The sequence below is a fragment of the Pongo pygmaeus genome, chromosome 10, assembly GCF_028885625.2.
Source record: "Pongo pygmaeus isolate AG05252 chromosome 10, NHGRI_mPonPyg2-v2.0_pri, whole genome shotgun sequence".
NCBI lineage: Eukaryota > Metazoa > Chordata > Mammalia > Primates > Hominidae > Pongo > Pongo pygmaeus.
The window spans coordinates 21,712,307-21,735,843 of record NC_072383.2 but is presented as its reverse complement, the minus strand read 5'-3'; the positions used below and the strand labels follow the sequence as shown (position 1 = coordinate 21,735,843).

General features: G+C 34.9%; 1 protein-coding gene and 1 non-coding gene across 2 annotated transcripts in view; both read right to left on the bottom strand.

Annotated features, from left to right (window-relative positions):
• The window catches only part of SLCO1B1 (solute carrier organic anion transporter family member 1B1), a 100,809-nt gene that overhangs the window by 4,872 nt on the left and 72,400 nt on the right, over positions 1 to 23,537 (bottom strand). Inside the window, exons 12-14 of the mRNA XM_054442349.2 lie at positions 20,141 to 20,325; positions 14,767 to 14,831; positions 12,348 to 12,465 (exon numbers count right to left, since the gene is read on the bottom strand). Of these exons, the coding sequence (XP_054298324.1) occupies positions 12,348 to 12,465; positions 14,767 to 14,831; positions 20,141 to 20,325 (368 nt within the window). The remainder of the gene's footprint in view (positions 1 to 12,347; positions 12,466 to 14,766; positions 14,832 to 20,140; positions 20,326 to 23,537) is intronic.
• Positions 5,721 to 5,920, bottom strand: LOC129011117 (U2 spliceosomal RNA). The gene has a single exon (XR_008493236.1). It is a non-coding gene; the product is annotated as a U2 spliceosomal RNA (small nuclear RNA).

Genomic DNA, 23,537 nt, shown 5'->3' with positions numbered 1-23,537 from the left:
ATCCAAGAGAAAGTTGAAAACCAATAAATGAAACCAGAAAAACAATTTAGGATATGAGAGGTGAGATGGATATATTAAGAAAAAACCCAATAGAACTTCTGGAATTAAAAAATTTACCAAAAGAATTCCAAAATACAGTTGGAAACTTTGGCAGTAAATTAGACTAAGCATAAAAAATAATTAAAGATCTTCGTGATAGTTAATAATGAGTGTCAACTTGACTGTATTGAAGGATGCAAAGTATTGATTGTGGGTGTGTCTGTGAGGGTGTTGCCAAAGGAGATTAACAATTGAGTCAGTGGGCTGCGAAAGGCAGACCCACCATTAATCTGAGTGGGCACCATCTAATTAGCTGCCAGTGTGGCCAGAATATAAAGCAGGAAGAAAAACATGAAAAGACTAGACCGGCTTAGCCTCCCAGCCTACATCTTTCTCCCATGCTGGGTGCTTCCTGCCCTCAAACATCAAACTCCAAGTTTTTCAGCTTTGGGACTTGGACTGGCTTCCTTGCTTCTCAGCTTGCAGATGGCCTATTGTAAGACCTTGTGATCACGTGAGTTAATACTCCTTAATACACTTCCATGTATAATATATATATATATGATATATGTATGAGATATATAGATATATGATCATGTGAGTTAATACTCCTTAATGTGCTCCTATATATATAATCATTATATATATTTTATTAGTTCTATATATATAATATGATATATGGGATATATATAATCTAGATATATATCATTTTATATATAATCTCTATATAATATTATATATGTAATCTCTCTATATATCATATTATATATATATATATTAGTTCTATCCCTCTAGATAACCCTGACTAATACAATGTTGAAACTGGTCTTTCAAATTAACACAGTCATAAAAAAAATAAAGAAAACAGAAGGTAAAAAAAATGAGTGATGCCTTTGAGAAACATGGAGTTATTTAAAGCAACAAGACCTATGAATTATTAGCATTAATGAGAGAAAAGAAAAAGCAACTTAGAAAACACAGTTGTGGAAATAATTCAGAAATTAAAAAATAATCTTGCTACAGAGCTTCACATCCATATACAAGAAATTCAGAGAACACCTATGAGATACTATACAAAACAACCATTCTAGAGGAATATAGTCATCAGATTGCCTAAGTTCAACATGAATGAACAAATCTTAAAGGCAGCTAGAGAAAAGGGCCAAATTATTTATGAAGGAAATACCATTAGACTAAAGGTGAACTTCCCAGCAGACACATTACAAGCTAGAAGAGATTGGGGGCCTATTGTTAGACTTACAAAAGAAAAATAATAATAATGACAGCCAAGAACTTCATAACTTCCCAAATGAAGATCTGTAAATAAAGTAGAAATAAAGTATTTCCCAGACCAGTAAATGCTAAGGAAGTAAGTCACCACCAGATCAGTTTTAGAAAAAATGCTCAAAGGAGTTCAAAACAGGAAAAAAAAGACCAATACTTGCTACCATAAAAGCACACATAATTCCAAAGGCTACCTATCCTATTAAGTAACTATACAATTGCAAGTATAAAGCAACTAGCTAACAACAGTATGAGAGGTACAAAATCTCACAGATCAATATGAACTTTGAATGTAAATTGCCTAAATGCTCCATATAAGAGACAGAGTAGCAAAGTGGATTTAAAAAAAAAAAAAAAAAAGGCAACCTTTTGCTGCCCTTAAGGAATCCATCTCATATGTAAGGACACCCATAGACTTAAAGTAAAAGGATGAAGAAAGATCTATCTTTCAAATGGAAAACAAAAGTAAGATGAAATTCCTCTCTTCGTATCAAATAAAACAGACCTTAAACAAACAACCGTTAAAAAAAAACCCAAATAAGTGTATTACATAATGATAAAGCATTTAATTCAACAAAGACTTAACTAATCTAAATATATACACACTCAATACTGAAGCAATCATATTTATAAAATAAATACTACCAGACCTAAGCAAAGAGATAGACAGTAATACAATGAGTAATAAGCTTCCACACCAGACTGACAGCACTAGGCAGGCACATCATCAAGGCCAAAAGCTAAAAAAAAAAAAAAAAAAAGTTGGACTTGAACTAGACTCTTTACGAAGTGGCTCTAATAGATACCTAGAGAATACTTCACCCCAAAATCATAAAAAATGCATTTTTTATCTCTTCATAAAACATTCTCTAAAACTAACCACATTCTAAGTCATAAGTCACAATAAATTTTTTAAAAAATCAGAGTTATAACAAACATCTTCATGAATCACAATGGAATAAAAATAGAAATCAGTATCAAGAGCAACTCTCGAAACTACACAATTACAAGAAACCTATATAACTTGGTCCTGAATTACTTTTGCGTAAATAACAAAATTAGGGCAGAACACAATTTTTTTGTTTTAAACAAATGAAAATCGAGACAAAGTATTTAAAAACCTCTAGGACACAGCTTAAACAGCGTAAAGTGGAAAGTTTATTGCACTAAATGCTTAATGAAATTTTCACTGCAAAACTATAACCGAGACTAAAAGAGAGCTGACCTAACCAACTCCATCTTGCTTCTATCCTCCAAGCTGTTCTTGTTGATTTCTGGGTGTAAGCCAAACTAATTCTGGGAGAAATTTAGTTTATAGCCTTAAGTTTAAAACCAAGACAGTAACAGTCCTTTCCCAAAACAAACCAGCTTCTTGCCTGGGAAACAGACTACCTTTGTAGGACTAACAAATTAGCCAAAAGATTAGAAATTACGATTTAGGAGTAATGCATTTGGAGGCTACAAGATTCTGACTCTAACCAAATTGCTCCTGAGGATAACAGCACTATTGTAAAACCTAAGATCAATACCTGATAAATTTTGCAGATCCTGAACTTCACAGATGAGCTCACAACACCCAGATTGATAAACTGGTTTATCTCATCCTGTGGCCCCTTCCAGGAAGTGACTCAGCACAAGAGGACAGTATCAACTCCCTATGATTTCATCTCTGACCTGACCAATCAGAACTCTTGACTCACTGACCCCCTACCCACCAAATTATCTTTAAAAACTCCAGTCCTCAAATTCTCGGAGATACTGATTTGAGTAATAACAAAACTCTGGTATCCTGCACGGCTGGCTCTGCATGAATTACTCTTTATTGCAATTTCTCTGTTTTGATAAGTAAGCTCTTTCTTGATAAATAAGCTCTGTCTAGGCGGTGGGCAAGGTGAACCCGTTAGGTGGTTACACACTAGGGGTCTCATCCGGGATTGCCCTTGTGCCTACCTGCCCATGGTTCAGTAGCCCTGCTCTGGTGATGGATCCGGAGGCCAGCCCAAGAGGCTGCCTAGTTCTCTTGGACTGTGGGCTGACTCTGGCACTGTCTCTACTGGCAGGGTGCTGCTGACCCAATGTGCATGGATTTAATTGCAATGGAGAAATAGTTCCTGGAAATAATGTCTGTCTCTAAACTAATTTGGTGAGTATTCTAGGCACTGCCAACACTTCTTTCCTTCTCCCAGTTGGTTTGGCTCCTTTGGGGATCATGATTTGGATTCTTTAGAGGTCTTGGTTTGGCTCCTTTGGGGCTCTTGGTCTTTTTTGTTTGTTTTTTTTTTTGAGGTCTCAGTTCAGCTCCTTTGGAGGTGTTGGTTAGCTCTCTCTAATTAGTAGGAACAGTCTTGGTTCAGGAGATTTCTCTTCAATCAAGAAGATTTCAGGGAGATTTCTCAGGTGGAGAATAGAAGGTTCATTTGGGAGGAAGACTCAGAATTCTTGGTTAGAAGTCGTGGTTTGGAAGGCCTTCTGTCTTGTCTTTGTTGTGTGTATTTGTATATGTGGAGGTGACCTCTAAAGGAACTACTGATGGAAGTCTAGGACACCTAACTCAGAAAACCCTCATTTTTTGTCTGGTCGCGTTCAGTGAGTCCTGAAGGAAGCTCAAAAGGCCTGAGTCGGGGTGACTGTCCACTTCTGCATCTTGCCCAGAGACCTGAATTCTCAGTTGGAGGTTAGCACTCCAAATCTTGAGTGGATCATAGATGATAGGGATCAATGAAAGAAAGTTTGAGCCTCGCCAGGTCAATATTGGGTGCTGAATAAGGTGACAAATGTCTGTTTTGTTATGTGTATTTTGCTAGGCTGGGGTGGAAAATGTTAATTTGGTTCCTCATGCAGCCCATTGGGCAGCATCTTGCAAAAATGAGAAGCTTTTGCCTATGGTTTTATAAAACAGAAAAGGATAATTTTCTTTTGTAAAGTGGCTTGGCCTCGAAAGCTATGGTCCAATGAGCAAGGTCATCAAAAGCCACTTCATTCTTCTGGAAGCTGCAGAGAAAGGGAACCCGGAAACGTGGTATGCTGGCAAAAGGGGTAAGAATTTGTTACCAGCCAAGCTTCTGGTCTCTGTCTCTCTGTCTCTGTCTCTGTCTCTGTCTCTGTCTCTCTCTGTCTCTTTGTTTCTGTCTTTCTCTGTGTGTGTGTGTGGTCTGATTAATAGAAAAATGAATTTTTGAGGCTAGTCTTAGGCTTTAGCAAATCTGGTGTACTTTGTGCCAAGAATTTGTCTTTCAGTGTTGTTCTGTAATGGAGAAGGGTATCATAGGAAAGAATGTAGAAAGTAGGCTTAGGATTCCTATAAGCCTACTTTTTAAGCCAGCTTCTAGGGCTGGTCAGTTACAAACTTTGCTGTGTGTTCCTGAAACCTATACTGGATGCAGTTTCCCTCTCATCTTGTTTTATGTCCTTGGGAGCTTGATCTTGTAACCATGTGGCAGTACTTACTCTTGGTCTCTGCCATCTAGAGGACAGGAATTTTGTAGTTAATGTCATAGTTAGCTCTAAAAATTATCCTGAGCAGTTAAAAGCCTTTGCAAGCTTGAAATTGGTTGCACTGGAATCCTTCTGGGAAAGGTAATGAAGACTATCCAATGCTGTAGCTCAGAAGCTAAGGGTTTGTCTTTTCACAATGGTGGCCTGGGACTCAATTCTTGGCCCAGGGAATGAGTGCTTTCTGATTTGATATTCTTGTGGCTTTTTCCATTTGTTGATTCTCTGCTCCTCCATGACCAACTTCTGGCTTCCCTTCTTGAATTTTCGTTTCTCCGAGTTACCTTTGAAGATTCTAGATCTTGTAAAAACTGCTCACCACCTATTTGAAAATACCTCATACACTCATGCTTCAGTTACAACCTTAGTTAAGGCTTATTTATTTCACCTAGGAGATTACTATTTCTAAAGAAGTTCAAAAGCCAGAAATACTGGCTGTTTGGCCTTGCTAAAGTCAGATAATAAGAGATATAAAGGATTTTTTTTAAAGGGCAGTATAGCTAAAAGTCAGCTTAATTAAAAATGGATATCCAAGTGCTCTCCCATACTCTCTCTCTTGCTCTCCCTCTCTCTTTCTCTCTCTCGCTTTACAGACACACATATACGTTTGTGTGTATATATAGATACACATATATACATGTATATATAGCATATACATATATACACACATATATACATATATGTCTATATATGTGTGTGTCTGTGTGTGTGCGTGTGTATATATATATATATATATATATATATACACACAAGACCTTTGTGCTTTTTCTCTTCTTGGATCTTGTTTTTTTGAGAAGAAGTTTTTATTTATTTATTTTTCTCACTTGAGTGAATTATTTCCTCAGTCTGTCTTCTTGCCCCTCTTGATGACCACATGAAAAGAACTAAGTTAATTTCTAACAGACGAGGAGTCCTTGGGAAAAAATAGGAGGTACCATTTTTGGGAAAGAGCTCTGTTTTCCTCATGGAACCCTAGGCATTGAAGGAGGATAGAACTCTCTAAAAATGAATGAATATTTAATAACCTTCTAAAACAGAAAGCATCAAATTAAACTGAAAAGAACAGATACTATACTTGATCTTGGCCAAAAAGCCGAGTTTGTTTATTGCGGCACTATTCACAATAGCAAAGACTTGGAACCAACCCAAATGTCCATCAGTGATAGACTGGATTAAGAAAATGTGGCACATATAAACCATGGAATACTATGCAGCCATAAAAAAGGATGAGTTCATGTCCTTTGTAGGGACATGGATGAAACTGGAAAGCATCATTCTCAGCAAACTATCGCAATGACAAAAAAACCAAACACCACATGTTCTCACTCACAGGTGGGAATTGAACAGTGAGAACACTTAGACACAGGGAGGGGAACATCACACACCAGGGCCTGTTGTGGGGTGGGGGGAGGGGGGAGGGATAGCATTAGGAGATATACCTAATGTAAATGACTAGTTAATGGGTGCAGTACACCAACATGGCACATATATACACATGTAACAAACCTGCACATTGTGCACATGTATGCTAGAACTTAAAGTATAATAATAATAAAAAAAAGAAGGCATCAAATTAAGATAGGTTCATTGGCAAATTCCATCAGACACTTAAGTAAGAAATTATACCAAATCATTACAATCTTCTTCAGATGATAGCAGCAGCAGCAGTACTTCCTATTTCATTCTGTGAGGCTAGCATTATCCTAATACCAATATCAGACAAAGACATCACAAGAAAAGAATACTAAAGAGGGCCGGGCATGGTGACTCACACCTGCAATCCCAGCACTTTGAGAGGTCGAGGCACGTGGATCACCTGAGGTCAGGAGTTCGAGACCAGCCTGACCAACATGGAGAAACCCCATCTCTACTAAAAGTACAAAATTAGCCGGGTATGGTGGTGCCTGCCTGTAATCCCAGCTACTCAGGAGGCTGAGGCAGGAGAATCACTTGAACCTGGGAGGCAGAGGTTGCGGTGAGCCATGATCGCACCACTGCCCTCCAGCCTGGGTAACAAGAGCAAAACTATGTCTCAAAAAAGAAAAAAAAAAAAAAAAAGAATACTACAGAGCAACTTTTCTCATGAACATAGATGTGAAAATTCTCAAAAAATATCAGATTGAATCCAACACAATGTATAAATATAGTATACATCATGACTAAGTGGGATTTCCCTCAGGTTTCCAAGACTGGTTCAACATTCAAAATGAATTCTTACAGTTCATTACATTAACAGGCTAAAGAAGAATAATAAAATGACATGATCACATCAATAGATCTAGAAAAACAAATTTGCAAAATCAAACACTCATTTATAATAAAAACTCCCATTAAACTTGGAATAGGGGAGAACCTCCTCAACTTCGTCAAAAATATCTGCCAAAACCCTACATCTAACTTCATACTTAATAGTGAGAAACTCAAAGTCTTCCCACTGAGTTCAGGAACAAGTCAAAGACATCCCCTCTCACCACTGTTTTTCAACATGGTACTGGAAGTCGTAATTAATGTAATTTTAAAAAAGAAAAGAAAATGAAATGTATATAGATTGAAAAGAAAGAAATTGTCTTTGTTTGCAATATGACATAATTGTCTAAGTAGAAAGTTTAAGATAGACAAAAACACACTTGGAACTAATAAGCAATTATTGCAAGGTTTCAGGACATGGGAGCCAGGGTTAATATAACAAAATCAAACATCTTCATATATATCATCAGAGAAACATGAAACTTGGAAGCCATCAAGATGTCCTTCAGTAGGTGAATATATAAATAAACTGTTATACATTAGACAATGGAATATTATTCAGCAATAAAAAGAAATGAGCTATCAAGCAATTGAAACACCTGGAGGAAATTTAAATGCATGTGATTAAGTTAAATAAGCTAGTCTAAAAATGCTACATACTGTATGATTCTGGAAAAGGCAAAACTATGAAAGCAGTAAAAATCACAGTGGTCTCCACGGGTTTCAGAGGAGGAAGGAATGAAGAGGCAGAGCGGAGGATTTTTAGGGTAGAGAAACTACTTTGTATAATACTGTAATGGTGGATATATATCATTATACATTTGTCCAAACCCATAGAGAGTACAATGTCAAGAGCGAAACCTAATGTAAACTGTGGACTCTGGGAGATAAAGATGAGTTAAGGTTGTTTCATCATTTGTAACAACTGTATCACCCTTTGTTGGGAGACATTGATAGTAGGATAGGCTATGCATGTGTGGGGCAGGTGGTATGTGGGAAATCTCTGTAATTTCTCCTCAATTTTACTGTGATCCTTCAGCTGCTCTAAAAATAAGAGTTTATTTTAAAAATTCATAAGATAACAATTTAACTTTTTATGTATTCGTTGGTAAATGCACTGCTCTTTTTTTTTTTAAATTCCACTTTACACAATTAAGCAATGAACACAAGTGACCAAAAGGAAAGTGATAAGGGCCATGAGTTAGCTACAATGTGGTAAGTCCCAAAGATGGTTGGTCATTTCCAGCTGGCTGGAATGGTGCGAACTTTATGAAAGAAACGGGTGTGTGAGCTAAGCCCAGAGCATTTCCTGGCAGTTAGAAGCCTAATACTTGTCTTAGTTGGCTAAAATCAAGGTATCGGCAAGGCTGTGTTCCTTTCTGGGACCTCCAGGAAATAAGCTGTTCCTTTGCTTTTTCTCACTTCTAGAGGCCACCTACATTCTTCGGCTCCTGGCCCCTTTCTTCCATCTTCAAAGCCAGCAACAATAGACTGAGTCTTTTTCACATCACATCCTTCTGACCTCCTCTTTTTATTTTTTCGGATATTTGTGGTTACATTGGGCCCAACCAAATAATTTTCTTATCTTGAGTTCAGCTAATTAGCAAACTTATTCCATCTGCAACCTGAACATAGTGTAATTACAGATTCCAGGGATTAAGACAAGATATTTAAAGAATCCACAGAGAAGTGAGGTTACCTTAAAGGAACAAGAAAACAGACAACAGCTAACTTATCAAGAGTAAAATGGAACTTAGAAGACAATAGAATAATATCTTCAATCTGACAAGAGAAAATAATTGTCAGTTTAGAATTCTATACCTTGTACATTTCTTTTAAGTATACAGTTGAACTAAAGTTCTTTCCTGAGAAATTAAAATTGGCAATTTGCCACTAAAGAGCTCACTGAAAGACATTTTTAAAAATCGACCTTAATCAGAGGGAAAATGACCCTAGATGGAATCTGACATCCAAGAAGAAATCAGAGAAAAGAAAATGATAAATATGTGGGGATGTACAAAGACTGACCCTTTAAATCTTAATGTCTTGGGACAAGCATAAATTAAAGTACACAAGAATAACATATATATGTCTATCTTATATATGCATATATATGCATATTAAATATATATAGTACACATATACACTATATAATGTTATCACAATGGTCTTTGCAGTATATTAAAAATTTGGATACTATAACAGTTTTTCAACAAGAAGAATGCATTAATAAACCAATTAACATAAAATATTTTTAAATTCCATTTTAGTTCTAACTAAACCTTCACTGAACAAAAAGGAACTAGTATGGCTTAAAAATAGTTTTAGGGTCTTTTTATACTCAAACCATTATAAAGCCATCTCAAAATGTTACATTAATACTTGAAGTTGTGGTCGCTGCTTTGGGGAAATTCTGAGGAGCATCTTGCCAGGTGTCCTGGAAATACATGATGATTTCAATAAAAAATGAACACATTCTTAAATAAAGTCATTAAGACAAGTTTATGAAGTTTTCATTTGTAATTTCTTTTCATTTCTTTCTTCAATTTTGTGAGAAATTTTCTGTCATTAATATTTAAATAAATTTATGAGAATGCCTGTGGGGTGCAATTCTGGAAAAAGCTGGATCATTTTATCTGCTGGGGATTTTAGATAGCGAATTTACACATTAAATGGAAGAAAGTCTGTTTGGTAAATTTGATCCTAGGTCTTTACTCCAGAGATGTATCCTGAACTAATAAACTTGCTCCACTTTCATATAAATGATAGCATGCTCCATACACATTCTTCATGGTTCTTTTTTTTCATATAAAAATATGTCTTGAAGAAGGTTCCATATTAGTAAACAAATAATTTTTTATTCTGTTTTCAAGACATCAGACTATTCATTTTCCTGCAGGTAGAACTATTTATTTAATTACTCCCTTATCAAGAGATATTTAAGTTGCTTCCAATATTTTGCCATCATAAACAATGTTGCCATACACATGTATGTAATCTTATATATGTGCCATTTTATCTATTTGGGAGTATAGCTGTCTGTAGGATAAATTTCTAGAAGTTTGCTGCTGGCTCAAAGTTCTGTACTTTTGCCAAGACAATGTCTACTTAACATTTTTGATGGTTGACAATCTGGGTGAGTTCTAATTGCAATCCTGTCATTATCAATTAATTTGAGCATCTTTTTATATATTTAATAGCCATTAGTGATTTTTTCTTTGGGAGATATTTGATTTTTTTTAATAGAACCTACTTTTTACAGAAATTTTAGATTTACAGAAAAACTGTACAGAAAGTATGAAGAAGTACGTATACTCCTCGCCCCACACATACAGTGTCCCCTATCATTAACAGTTTCTATTAGTGTGGTAACTTTGTTACAATTGATGAACCAATATGAATGCATTATTATTAAATTCATATTTTAGATTAGAGTTTGCTTTTTATGTGGTTTGTATGTTGTATGGGTATGGGTCCATACGTTTGACAAATACATAACATCATGTATCCAACATTATAATATCATATAAAATCATTTCACCACCCTTAAAATGCCCTGTGCTCCACCTACTCATCCTTGTCTTCTCCCCACTGAGCTCCTAGCAACCACTGATCTTTCATTGTCTTCATAGTTTGGCCTTTTACAAAAGGTCATACGGTTAGAATAATATAGTCAGAAGCTTCTTTAATTTTTTTTTATTTTTCTGAGACAGAGTCTCGCTCTGTCAGCCAGGCTGGAGAGCAGTGCCATGATCTTGGCTTACTGCAACCTCCGCCTCCTGGGTTCAAGGGATTCTTGTGCTTTAGCCTCCCAAGTAGCTGAAATTACAGATGTGCACCACCGTGCCTGGCTAATTTTTGTATTTTCAGTAGAGACAGGGTTTTGCCATGTTGTCCAGGCTAGTCTTGAAATCCTGGCCTCATGAGTCCTCCCACCTCGGCCTCCCAAAGTGCCTGGATTACAGGCATGGGCCACCGCACCAGGCCCAGAAGCTTCTTTAGACTGCCTTCTTTCACTTAGCTATGTGCATTTAGTTCCTTTCTTGTCTTTTTGTAAGTTGATAGGTCACTTCTTTTTATTGCTGAATAATTTTCTATTGTATGAATGTACTCCAGTTTGGCTATCCATTCACCTATTGAAAGACATCTTGTTTGCTTCCATTTTTTCTTATGCAAGTGCAGGTTTCTGTGGGGTCATGTTTTCATCTAACTTAGGTAAATACCTAGATGCATGATTACTTAACCATATCATAAGCCCGTGTTTTCCTTTGTAAGAAACTTCCGGACTGTCTTCTACCATGGCTCTACTATTTTTTATATTTCCGCCAGCAATGAAAGAAAAATTAAAGGAAATTCCTGTTGTTCTGCATCCTTGCCAGCATTGGATGTTGTTTTTGCTGATGTTTAAGAGTTCCATATATATTCAGGATATTTGCCTGTGTCTGTGTTACAAGTTGCAAATTATTCTCCTAATTTATACTTTCACTTTGAAATTTCCTTTTCAAAGTTTAATGATGCAGATTTTATAAATATTTTGCCTTTTTTTCTATTGTGTTTTTGGGCATTTGGGTCATACATAGTTTCTGCTTTGTAGATAATTGAAAGAAATTATACTACGAGTTTTAATGTATGTAGTTTCACATTTCAAAGTGTATAATTTGTCAATATATGAATTTGAAATTAGTTTTTTTTAAAGAGGTAAAGTATAATTGTAGCTTTTTGTTTTTCCAGATGCCCATGCAATTATCTTCATGTCACTTATGGAATATCTCTCCCTGTGAATAGAGTAATATAGAAACATATTTTCCCTTTTTGTTCTTAATTGACATATGACCAGAGCCCCAGCTAGTCATTCTGTTTCTTTCTAGAGAAGTCAGAGGCAATCGAATACACACACACGCATATATATATGTGTGTGTTTATATTTACATGTGTATATTTATCCTTATATATACTAACATGAGGAGAGTTTTGGAAACAAAAAAGATTCTCATACAAATCCTAGCCATTTTCTATTATCTCTGATTTTTGACAAGTTGGTTATTATCCTTGAATCACAGTTTCTTCGTATATAACAGAATAGAAGAAAATATCCATTTCGTATAGTTTCTATGAGTACTAAAATGAGATACCAGATTGCTTGATACCATAGTGCATGCAAAGTCAGTTTTCATTAAATGGTGGCTATCATTATTAATATTATTATATAATGAAAATGATATTCTTTAGGAATTAATATAGTCAAAGAAAAAATAAATTAATGAAATCTATTTATGACAACTTACGAAAATAACGTGGAATTATATGTCCTACATGACCCACGTGTACCACAGTCGTTGGTGGACCACTTTATACATGTTGTATCAATCAGAGCCCCAAAATATATTGGAGCTAGAATTCCTCCTGTAATAGGAGAAGAGAAGATGTCAGTCCAGGGAACATATTTTAAATGTAACCGCATGATATTCCACATTGATACATTTTGATTAAATAAAAGTTTAAAAATTTGGAGGATTCATTTATTATTTTGTTCTGCATCTACCCAATAATAAAGATTATTAGAAATCTCAAAGACCCAAATCATGTAGTAATGTCATTAACACCTTTTACCTTCTCGTACCCTCCCTACATACATGCATATATACTCTGTTCTTCTTATGATAGCAATTAACTTAAGCCTGAATGGTAAAAAGGACAATGTTGTTAGTAAAACTTGGAAGTTATGTTGGTTAATATGGGATTTTTCTTAGGCAAAGAAACCTGAAATGGAGTAGAATTACAATTTTATGGGGAAAGGAAAAAGATCTTGGCTCAACTGCTGTAAAGGCAGATTTTTTTTTTTAAACACTATTTTAAGAGAATTTAAAAGTGAATGCTTCATCAGAGCTCCCTCCCCAGATAAGTATAGGCTGAGCTTCAGAGAGTGCTTAGCTTTTGGCAGGTTGTAATTTTTTCTGGGCTCAGACATCTACTTCCCACTTATTGATGTCATTAGAGCTCACAGTCCAGTGATTTTCTACTAATTGATTTTGTGCATTTGTAAATACCTCCTGAAGTAGCTTAGGCTAAGTTAGGGCTTGTGGTACTAAATTTTGTTTGTGTTAGTGTTCTGATCACAATGATGAGTAAGTTTTCAGTGGTCTTTTTCTTAGTTAATTTTTATTTGTAGCTCATGATTTTGCACAATGCAAGGCTTTTCACAGACAGATATGTTGTTTATATAATAAGTGTCCATCTGCCTCCACTGCTGTTTTAATGAACTCTGAGATTCACTCCTGGTTCTAGGCAAAGGTAATTTGATAAAGAATTTTAGGAACATGCCAGTAGAGAACTATCCTTAAGATGGTGCAACAAAAGTGTTCATAACTTTACTTTGTTCTTTTTTGTATTGTGGTGAATAATTTTCAGAATTTATTTTGCCATGGATAAAATGATAGTGATTGATATATCACAATTTTACTTATTCCATTTAGTTTTCATCAGTCTCAATTTTTTGAGAGTGAGAAATATTAAAATGACAGGAGACTGAGGCCAATGTATCTGAGAAAACCTGGTACTGAGGAAATGGGTGAGAAATTTTCAGGTTTCAAAAATCACAGCCACCCTTTGAAAAACAAAAAATATATGCTAACAATTTATTTTCCCCACATAATGCCACTGATTTGAACAAATGTAATGGATTGTTTTAAGTAACAAACTTTGTCCTAATCGCTACAATTTTAAAACTCATAAGCTATTTTCTAAATTACTTTTCCAGGTAAATACACTATATAGGCCTTCCACAATTGACACATTTCAAGACAATTGTTTGTGAATTGGAAGTTTTGTACTAAATGTGTATTTTTTCCATAGGTGCATTTAGGTTCCATCGTGCCACAGATTGGATACATCGAAATAGGATACTCAGAATGGTGAAACTCATTTTTTTTCCTATTTTCTACTGCTAAAAAAAATTTACTCCATTCTCATAGTCTCATTTCTACATATCAGAAGGAGTACTAACAACCTAGATGTTACTTTAAGCTTTTGTCACCCAGGTTCTAGCAGAGAGATATCTCCATTGAATCTGAAGGTAGAAACCTGCCAGGATGTACAGAGTCTGGGAGATTAGAGACACACAAAAGGGAATGGAGGGAAGAAAACCAATGGAATACTATAGCATCTCATTTCCTCTCTTCTACTCCCTTTATATTTCTTCTTTTTAACTTTGAGGATTTGTGACTTTATCATCAAATACGCTTCTTAGACAATTTCTTCATTGTAATTTGGCCATAGCCTGGCCAGATTCTCTGACCAGATTCTCACGCTTCCCAAGCTAGCTTTAGGCCTTGCTTAAATCATGCCTCAGTTTAGAAGTTAGGCCCTTCACTCTGCCTACTGGGAGGAAATATTCTTATTTTTCTGAAAAAAAGAAAAATTTGGAGGACCATCTATCTTTGTGTTTGAAACAGTGTAATACAAATATGATAATTCCTTAGTCTTAACAGATTGGCTTTACGTATAATTAACAATCGAATTCTCTTTTACATCACTCAATTTTACTCTGTCTCTTATTGTTTTTATCACAGAAATAGAAATGATACTAATTTTATTTACTATCATAATTAAGGATTCATTACATTCAGTCTTTAAGCCTTGACATTAATATTTATAACTTAAATTTAATATATGTGTGTATATATATATATTTTTTTTTCATCATACCTAGTGCTCGTATAACCATTGAGTGGAAACCCAGTGCAAGTGATTTCAATTCAGGTTGAACAATTCTGAAACAAGATAAAGGCAAAGAAACATTAAATATCATTAAAATATCAAAACGAAACAACATTAAAGCCTTCTCCTGTGTTGTTTTTCTTCATGATAAAATTAAGCTCACAGTTCAATGGCCCCATTATATTAAGTTATATTTTAATTGTTTTAAAAGGCAAACACTTGAGCAATAATAATAATTATTCCCTTATTTATTCGATGCATCATGATTTCAAGATGGCTTAAAAATATTTTCTCATATGGTACTTATGAAAATCCTACGAGGAAGTGGTTAGAACAGACTTTATTATGCCTCTGAAGATACTGATTTTTTGTGGTCTAGTCAGTGTTACAATAAGTGTGAAAGAGCATGAGTCTTTTTCATAAAATGATTTACTTTCCTTTTGGTAGATACCCAATAGTTGGATTGCTGGGTCAAATGGTACTTCTATTTTCAGATATTTGAAAAATCTCCACATTGTTTTTCATAAAGGTTGTACTAATTTATATTCTCAACAGTATATAAGCATTCCTTTTCCTCAACATTCTTACCAGTATCTTGCTTTTTGACTTTTTAGTAATGGCCGTTCTGACTGGTATAAAATGGAATCTCATTGTAGCTTTAATTTTCATTTCTCTGATGATTAGTGATATTGAGCATTTTGTCATATGTTTGTTGTTTGTTGACTGTCTTTTGAAAAATGTTTGTCATATCATTTACCCTATTTTTAATAATTTTTTTCTTGATGAGTTTTTTTGTATCTCTTATAGATTAAGGATATTAGCCCTTTGTCAGATGTATTGTTTGTAAATATTTTTTCCCATCCTGTAGGTTGTCTGTTTACTCTGTTGATTATTTCCATTGCTGTGCGGGAAATTTTTAGTTTAAGTCCCATTAGTCTATTTTTGTTGTTATTGTTGCATATCATCAGTGAACAGAGTTTATTTGAGTTCCTCTTTTCTAATTTGGATACCTTTTCTTTCTTTCTATTGCCTGATTGCTCTAGCTAGGACTTCCCATACTTTGTGCAGTAGGAATGGTGAAAATAGACACACTTGTCTTGTTTCAAGTCTCAGAAGAATGCTTTCAACTTTTTTCCTTTCAGTATGAAGTTGGCAGTGGGTTTGTCATATATAGCTTTTATTATTTTGAGGTATGTTCCTTTGATGCCCAGATTGTTGAGGATTTTTGTCATGAAAGATGTTAAATTTTATCAAATAATTTTTCTGCATCTATTGAGATGATCATATGGTTTTTGTTTTTAATTTTGTCTTATCAAATGGTTTTGGTTTTTAGTTTATTCTATGTGGCAAATCACATTTATTGATTTATGTATGTTGAACCAACCCTTCATCCCTAGAATAAAAACAACTTGATCATGTTATAAAATTTTTCTTATGTGCCGTCGGATTTGATTTGCTAGTGTTTTATTGATAATTTTTTCATATGTTCATCAGGGATACTGGTTTGTGGTTTTCTTTTCTGTTTTTTTTTTTTTTTTTTTTTTTTTTAAGACCAGTCTTGCTGTGTCTCCCAGGCTGGAGTGCAGTGGAGCGATCTTGGCTCACTGCAGCCTCCGCCTCCCAGGTTCAACTCCTGTGAACTCTCAGCAGCCCTTGACACAGTTGTTTATGCTCTTTTTGACATATGCTTTATTAGTTTGAGGACAACGCTCTTTCCTAGTTTTTCTCATGAAACCTCCTCAGTTTTCTTTATTGGTTTCTCCTATTAGTGATCTTTAAGTTAGAGTGATTGAGAACTGATCCTAGGATCTTGTTTCTATCTGTACTCAGTCCCTAGAAGATCTCATTAGTTCCATGGATTTTAATACCGCCTTGGGGGATTGCTTGAATCTAGGCATTCAAGGTTACAGTGAGCTATAATCATGCCATTATACTTCAGCCTGGACAACAAAATGAGACCTTGTCTCTAAATAAATAAATAAGTAAAAATAAAAATCAATACTATCTGTATGTTGCTGACTCTAAAATTTATGGCTCTGGCATCAAGGTTTCTCCTGTTGGATTGCATATATGACATTGCTAGATATTGAACAGGCTGCTCGGCTTTATAGAGATAGAGCAAATTCTTGCTTTTTCACTTTCCCAATCTACCCTTTCTTAGTCATTCCCATTTTGTTCAATAGTACCACCATCCTTCCAGAACTCAAGCCAGAACTTTGGGATTATCCTTAAATTATCTTTCTCACATGCCACATTCAATGTCTCAGCAAACCCTACTGGCTTTGCATTAAAAAATAAAACAAAGGCCAGGTGCTGTGGCTCAGGCCTGTAATCCCAGTACTTCGAGAGGCAGAGGCTGGCAGATCACTTGAGGTCAGGAGTTTGAGACCAGCCTGGCCAACGTGGTAAAACCAGGTCCTACTAAAAATACAAAAATTAGTCAGGCACGGTGGCATGCACCTGTAATTCCAGCTACTTAGGAGGTTGAGGCAGGAGCATCGCTTAAACCTGAGAGGTGGAGGTTGCAGCAATCCAAGATTGTGCTACTGCACTCCAGCCTGGGTGACAGAGCAAGACTGTCTCTCAAAAATAAATAAATAAATATAATAAAATAAAGCAAAACAACTGAGACTCATATTTGTTTCATTTACTCATTTCATTTACTTCATATTTTCCTACTATCAGCATTCTCAATCAAGCGTCCATCTTGAGAAGAACAATTCGAGCCTTCTGTTTTCCCTGACTTCACTGTTGTTTTCACAAAACACACTTTCCACCTACAGCCAGAGTGATCTTCTAGTTATGTAAGGCATCTTTGCAAATACTAATGCTTAAATCCCCTTGGGCTTTCAACACATTTAGAATATATTTCAAAGTCTTTCCTGTGACCCATAGGATCTGAACTAGGCTAGCTCTCTTGCTGCAACTTGTCACCTCTCTCTTCCTCACACACGTTTTTGGACCTTGTACATGTCAACTATACTTCACACCAGGACCCTGACCTTTCTTCTACCTTGCCTGGATTGTTCCTCCCCTGTCTCCATTTAGCATGGCTTGTACCTTTATTTTCTATCTCTTCATTCAGGTCTTTACTCAAAGGACTTCCAAAGCACAATATCTGAACTTCTATCTCTTACCTATTTTCTCATTTTTTTCTATTTTCTTAACTCTGATTTATTTATCTTTCTAGTGCTTCACACTTACTCTATTTTAGATATTTACTCACTTATTTGTTTACTGTTTTTTCTGCTACACACATTCATTCCTTCATTCCCCACCCACACTAAAAGCTAATAAAGTTCTATCACTTTTGTTCACAGTTGCATCCTCAGTGCATACAACTATGCCTGACATAAAAAATGAATACATATTGAATAAATGGATGTCCTTCTGCCTACTTAATCAAGTTTAAAAAATAGCTTCATAGTGTAAGCATTAGAAAATTATTAACAAACTGAAATTTATATTTTTATTCTATAGTTATATTCACAAAATGCTTATTTCAATAAAGTCAAAGGCTAGCGAGAGTTAAATATTTTTGACAAGTTGTAATGCTGATTTAATCAATTTCTGAAATAGATATGATATTGTTATCATCGATGATGGAACAGTGTTTTTTAAAACTCATGAGTTTAAAATAAAAAGCTAAAACCTGTTGATATGCAGACTATTATTTAATTTTAAGGTTATTTTTAATATGTCAATGAATTTAATTTGGCAAATATGAAAGACTTCTCCTTTTGAGTAGACAACATTTTATATTAAGATGGAGCTATATCTGTGAAATATTTAGTATAAATAATTTGATAAGATTTGCAGTCAGGGTCAAAATTAAACAACTGTAAATTTAATTTATAGGTTGATATTAACGTTAACAAATGTTAAAAATGCTTTTGTTTTTTTCATCTCTACCATGTCATGCTGTTGGCTGACAGTGAACTTGTGATCAACAATGTAGGTTTTAAAAGTACAATTGAATGTTAACCCAGGTCACTATACTTACACATGTATATTTTTAAGATCTAAGAGCAATTATTTACATGTTACCAGTTTTAGGTGATTGAATCAACTTGGCCAGTAGGGCATGCATTACCTGCACCCTTCCTAACTCTCCAATCTTATCATGTGTCACAACCTCTCATTCAGTATGTTTCAATCTGCCAGCTTCTTTTCATTTCTCAAACACACCAGCTCTTTCCTGTGTTAAGGCATCAGCACCCAGACCCTCTCCTGGAAACCCTTTCATTTGGCTTTTCCTTTAGACCTTTAGAATAAATGTTACTTATTTTGAGATGTACTCTGAATCCTCTTCTTCACAGCCCCCCACCTCAATCCTAAATTAACTTTCCTTTTGAATCTCTCTTTTTAGGGAAATCTTTTTCCTGATGAGGACTCAGAACAATTTATAAATATGTGCTTTGATTTTAAGATTATTTATCTTACACCAGTCTTTCCTGTAATTTTGAAAGCTGTATGACAACAAGTATCTTATTGGTTTCATTTACCATGTAATATTCATCAAGCATTGTATCTTTTTTTTTTTTTTTTGAGATGGAGTCTCGCTCTGCTGCCCAGGCTGGAGTGCAGTGGCATGATCTCAGCTCACTGCAAGCTCCGCCTCCCGGGTTCACGCCGTTCTCCTGCCTCAGCCTCGCGAGTAGCTGGGACTTACAGGCACCCGCCACCACACCCGGCTAAGTTTTTGTATATTTAGTAGAGACGGGGTTTCACAGTGTTAGCCAGGATGGTCTCGATCTGCTGACCTCATGATCCACCCGCCTTAGCCTCTCAAAGTGCTGGGATTACAGGCATGAGCCACGCGCCTGGCCAAGCATTGTATCTTTTCTAATGAGCCAAGAAAGGAATTAATTCTTCTTGTGTATTTTCTTATTTTTCTACAAGGGTATTATAAAAGTCATGATGTGAGTCAATTAAAAGTTTTGGAATGTTATTATCAAATGGAGCATATTTTATATCTAGTTTTCAAATGCTTTATTTTAGTGAAATCAATAGATTTACCCTGAGAGACCCATTAGGATGCAAGGCAACTCAAAATTCAAAAGGTTCTTTTAGAATCCTAGGGAGATTCTTTTACAACTGAAAGAATTGTCAGTCTGTGTCTTCAGATTCTTAGTAAGAGAAGAAACGTACGGAATCTGGACTTCTTAATGGAAGAATTAGAGGCAAAATTATTAATTACGGCCTTGAGAGTTCATAGTAATTTTAATAAATGAATTCTCAGAAAATTAAAATTTGACAAAATAGGAATTTGAATTCCCAGCATATTATGTAAAAATATGCATATCATTAGGTGTGTTTATAGTCTCATGCATAAGAAGATGTTTTTAAAAGTCATACTTACTTAACAATCAGCATGACATATGAGGTGCCTCCAAGTGCAGAGAAGAATAAATTAAAGACTTGTATTGCAACAAAAAAGTAAAATTTCCTTGTACAAGCATCATCTCGTGGGCATTCACCCAAATGGGCTGAGTAATTTCCGTTCTGGAGACCAGTTACTTCCAAACAACTGCAGTTGTAAAACACCTTAAACATTGTGTATAAAATATGACATAAGAAATTTGCAAGACCTAACAGTACTGCAAATACATTGCATTATATTTAGTGAAGTCTCACTTGTTCAAACTAATATATTTACAGTTTAAGAAGATTCTAAAAATACAGTTGCTTAACAGATAAAAGGTAAAATAGTTTTCTGGATTTCTTTCTATACAAGACAATGTAATTCATGATTGACATTTAGTTCATTCTTCATTTTAAAATTAAGCAACAAAGAAATTAGTGCCTAGAATTCTGTATATATACAATTTTCTCATCACTATAGATTCTCTTTAATAATTATTTTCCATTCCCTTTTACCCTCTGCAGAACACATACTCTTTTGGACAATCTCTAAGTTTCAGAGACATGCCCTGAAGAGGAATTATCCAAAGAATTCAGATAATTTAGCAGTTTGGGAGTAATCAAAATTTAACTGGAGTCACCCATGAAAATGGCACTGAGTCCAGGAAAAATAGAGACAGGTAGAGATGCTAAAATTTTAATTTAGCAGGCATAAACAAAATCCAAGGATACAATGACGGATGATATTATTACCAGAAAGGTTAAACACAACAGAATGCCCCACTAGTGTTTAGAGCACAGAAGTGGAAAATGTAGAAACAAGTGATTTCAGATTTTTAATCAGTTGGACAGTTTATATAGATAGGTGGCTTTAATAATTTAGCCTGTTCTAAATCTAGGCTAAAGTTTAAGGAAAGCTCACATTGAATCTATTAATGCTAAAGACCAATTATTGAAGGAAGAATTGTAGAAGAATTTAAATCTATACATCTACGGTTCTGCCAAACTTACAGTTCTTACTATTTTTTTTCACTAGGAATAATATAGAAGAATTGTTTACGAAACAAGGGTATTGGTCAATTAAACTAAGCTTTGGTACAAAGAACACTATTTTAAGAAGTGATGGTTCATTATGAGGATTCAGTAATAAATAAAATATACAAATAAATAAATAATAAAAACTTTGCAGTAGCCACCAAATGGCATAGTCATTGCCAGTATAATGAAGATTATGTCTTGTGGTAGACAGAGTTCTTTTTAGGGTTCTAATATTATGTCACTTTCAGGCCTTCGCTAGTGTGCAAAGAGGGAGCATGTATTAACTGGGTCATTCTTATCCAACCATCCAAAACGAACCATCCAACAACCATCCAAGATGAACAAAGAAGTAATTGAAACCCTGAACACTAATATAGAGTTCCAAATTGGAATCAGTACTGAAAACACCTGCCTATCAATAAAAGCCCTGGACCAAATGCATTCATAGCCAAATTCTACTGGAAATACAGAAAAGAGCAAATACCCACTGTACTGAATTATTCTGAAAAATTGAGGAAGAAGGACTCTTTCTTAACTCATTTTTTTGAAGCCAGAATCATCCTGGTACCAAAATCTAGCAAGACACAACAACAACAATAACAACAACACCACCAACAACAAACCAACAGGCCAATATCCCTGGTGAATATAGATGAATATAGATGCATATAGATGCAAAATTCCTCAACAAAACACTAGCAAACTGAATCCAGCAGCACATGAAAAAGTTAATTCATCATGACCAAGTAGGCTTTATTTTTGAGATGTAAGGATGGTTCAGTATACACAATCAATAAATGTGATTCACTGCATAAATGGAATTTAGGACAAACAGTATATGAGCATTTCAATAGATGCAGAAAAAGCTTTCAATAAAATCCACCATCCCTTTATAATAAAGTTCTTCAACAGACTGGGCATTGAAGGAACATAGCTCAAAATAATAAGAGCCATCTATGATAAAACAACAGCCAACATCATATATAATGTGCAAAAGCTGGAAGCATTCTTCTTAAGAGCAGGAGCAAGGCACGAATGCCCACTCTCACCACTCCTATTCAACATAGTACTGGAAATCCTAGACAGATCAATCAGGAAAGATACAGAAATAAAACACAGACAAACAGGAAATGAACTCACATTATCTCTCTGCACTATGATATGATTCTATATCTCAAAAACCCTAAATACTCTGCCAAAAGCCTCCTAGAACTGACAACATACTTTAATAAAGTTTCAGAATACAAAATAAATGGAAAAAAATTAGTAGCATTTCTATACACCAATAGCAGTTAAACTGATACCCAAATCAATAATGCAATTCCATTTAGAATTACTACAATAAATTAAATACCTAGGAATACATTTAAACAAAGGAAGTGAAAGATCTCTACTAGGATAAATACAAACCCTGATGAAAGAAATTATAGGTGACACAAACAAGTGGAAAAACATTCTACTCTCATGGATTGGTAGAAAAACTATCATTAAACTGTCTATACTGCCCAAAGCAATCTACAGATTCAATGGTATTCTTATCAAACAACCGGCATGATTTTTCATTGAATTAGAATAAAACTATTGTAAAATTCAATATGAAAAAAGAGACTGAAGAGTCAAAGCAATCCTAAGCATAAAGAACAAAGTGAGAGGCATCCCATTACCTGATATCAAACTATACTGCAAGGCTGCAGTAACCAAATAGCATAGTACTGGTTCAAAAACAGACTCAGACTAAAGGAACAGAATAGAGAACCCAGAAGCAAAGCCACACACCTAAAACCATCTGATCTTCAATGAAGTTAGCAAAAAAATGCAAAAGGGGAAAGTACTCATTATTCAATAAATGGTGCTGGAATAACTGGCTAACTGTATGCAGAGAAATGAAACCGGACCCCTTCTTTTCATATAAAAAATTTAATCAAAATGTATTACAGACTGAAATGTAAAACCTAAAATTATAAAAACCATTGAAGAAAACATAGAAAATATTCTGGATATTGGCCTCGACAAAAAATTTGTGACTAAGTTCTCAAAAGCAATTGCAACCTAAAAAATGGACAAGTGGGATATAATTAAACTAATGAGCTTCTGCACAACAAAAGAAATAATCAACAGAGTGAACAGACAATCTATGGAATAGGAGAAAACCTTTGCAAACCATGCATGTAACACAGGACTAATATCCAGAATCTATAAGAAACTTGAACAATTCAACAAGCAAAAAACAAAAACAATATTAAAAAATAGACAAATGACATGAACAGACACTTCTCAAAAGAAGACGTACAGGCAGCCAACAAACAGATAAAAATGTTTACATCACTAATCATCAGAAAAATGCAAATCAAAATCCC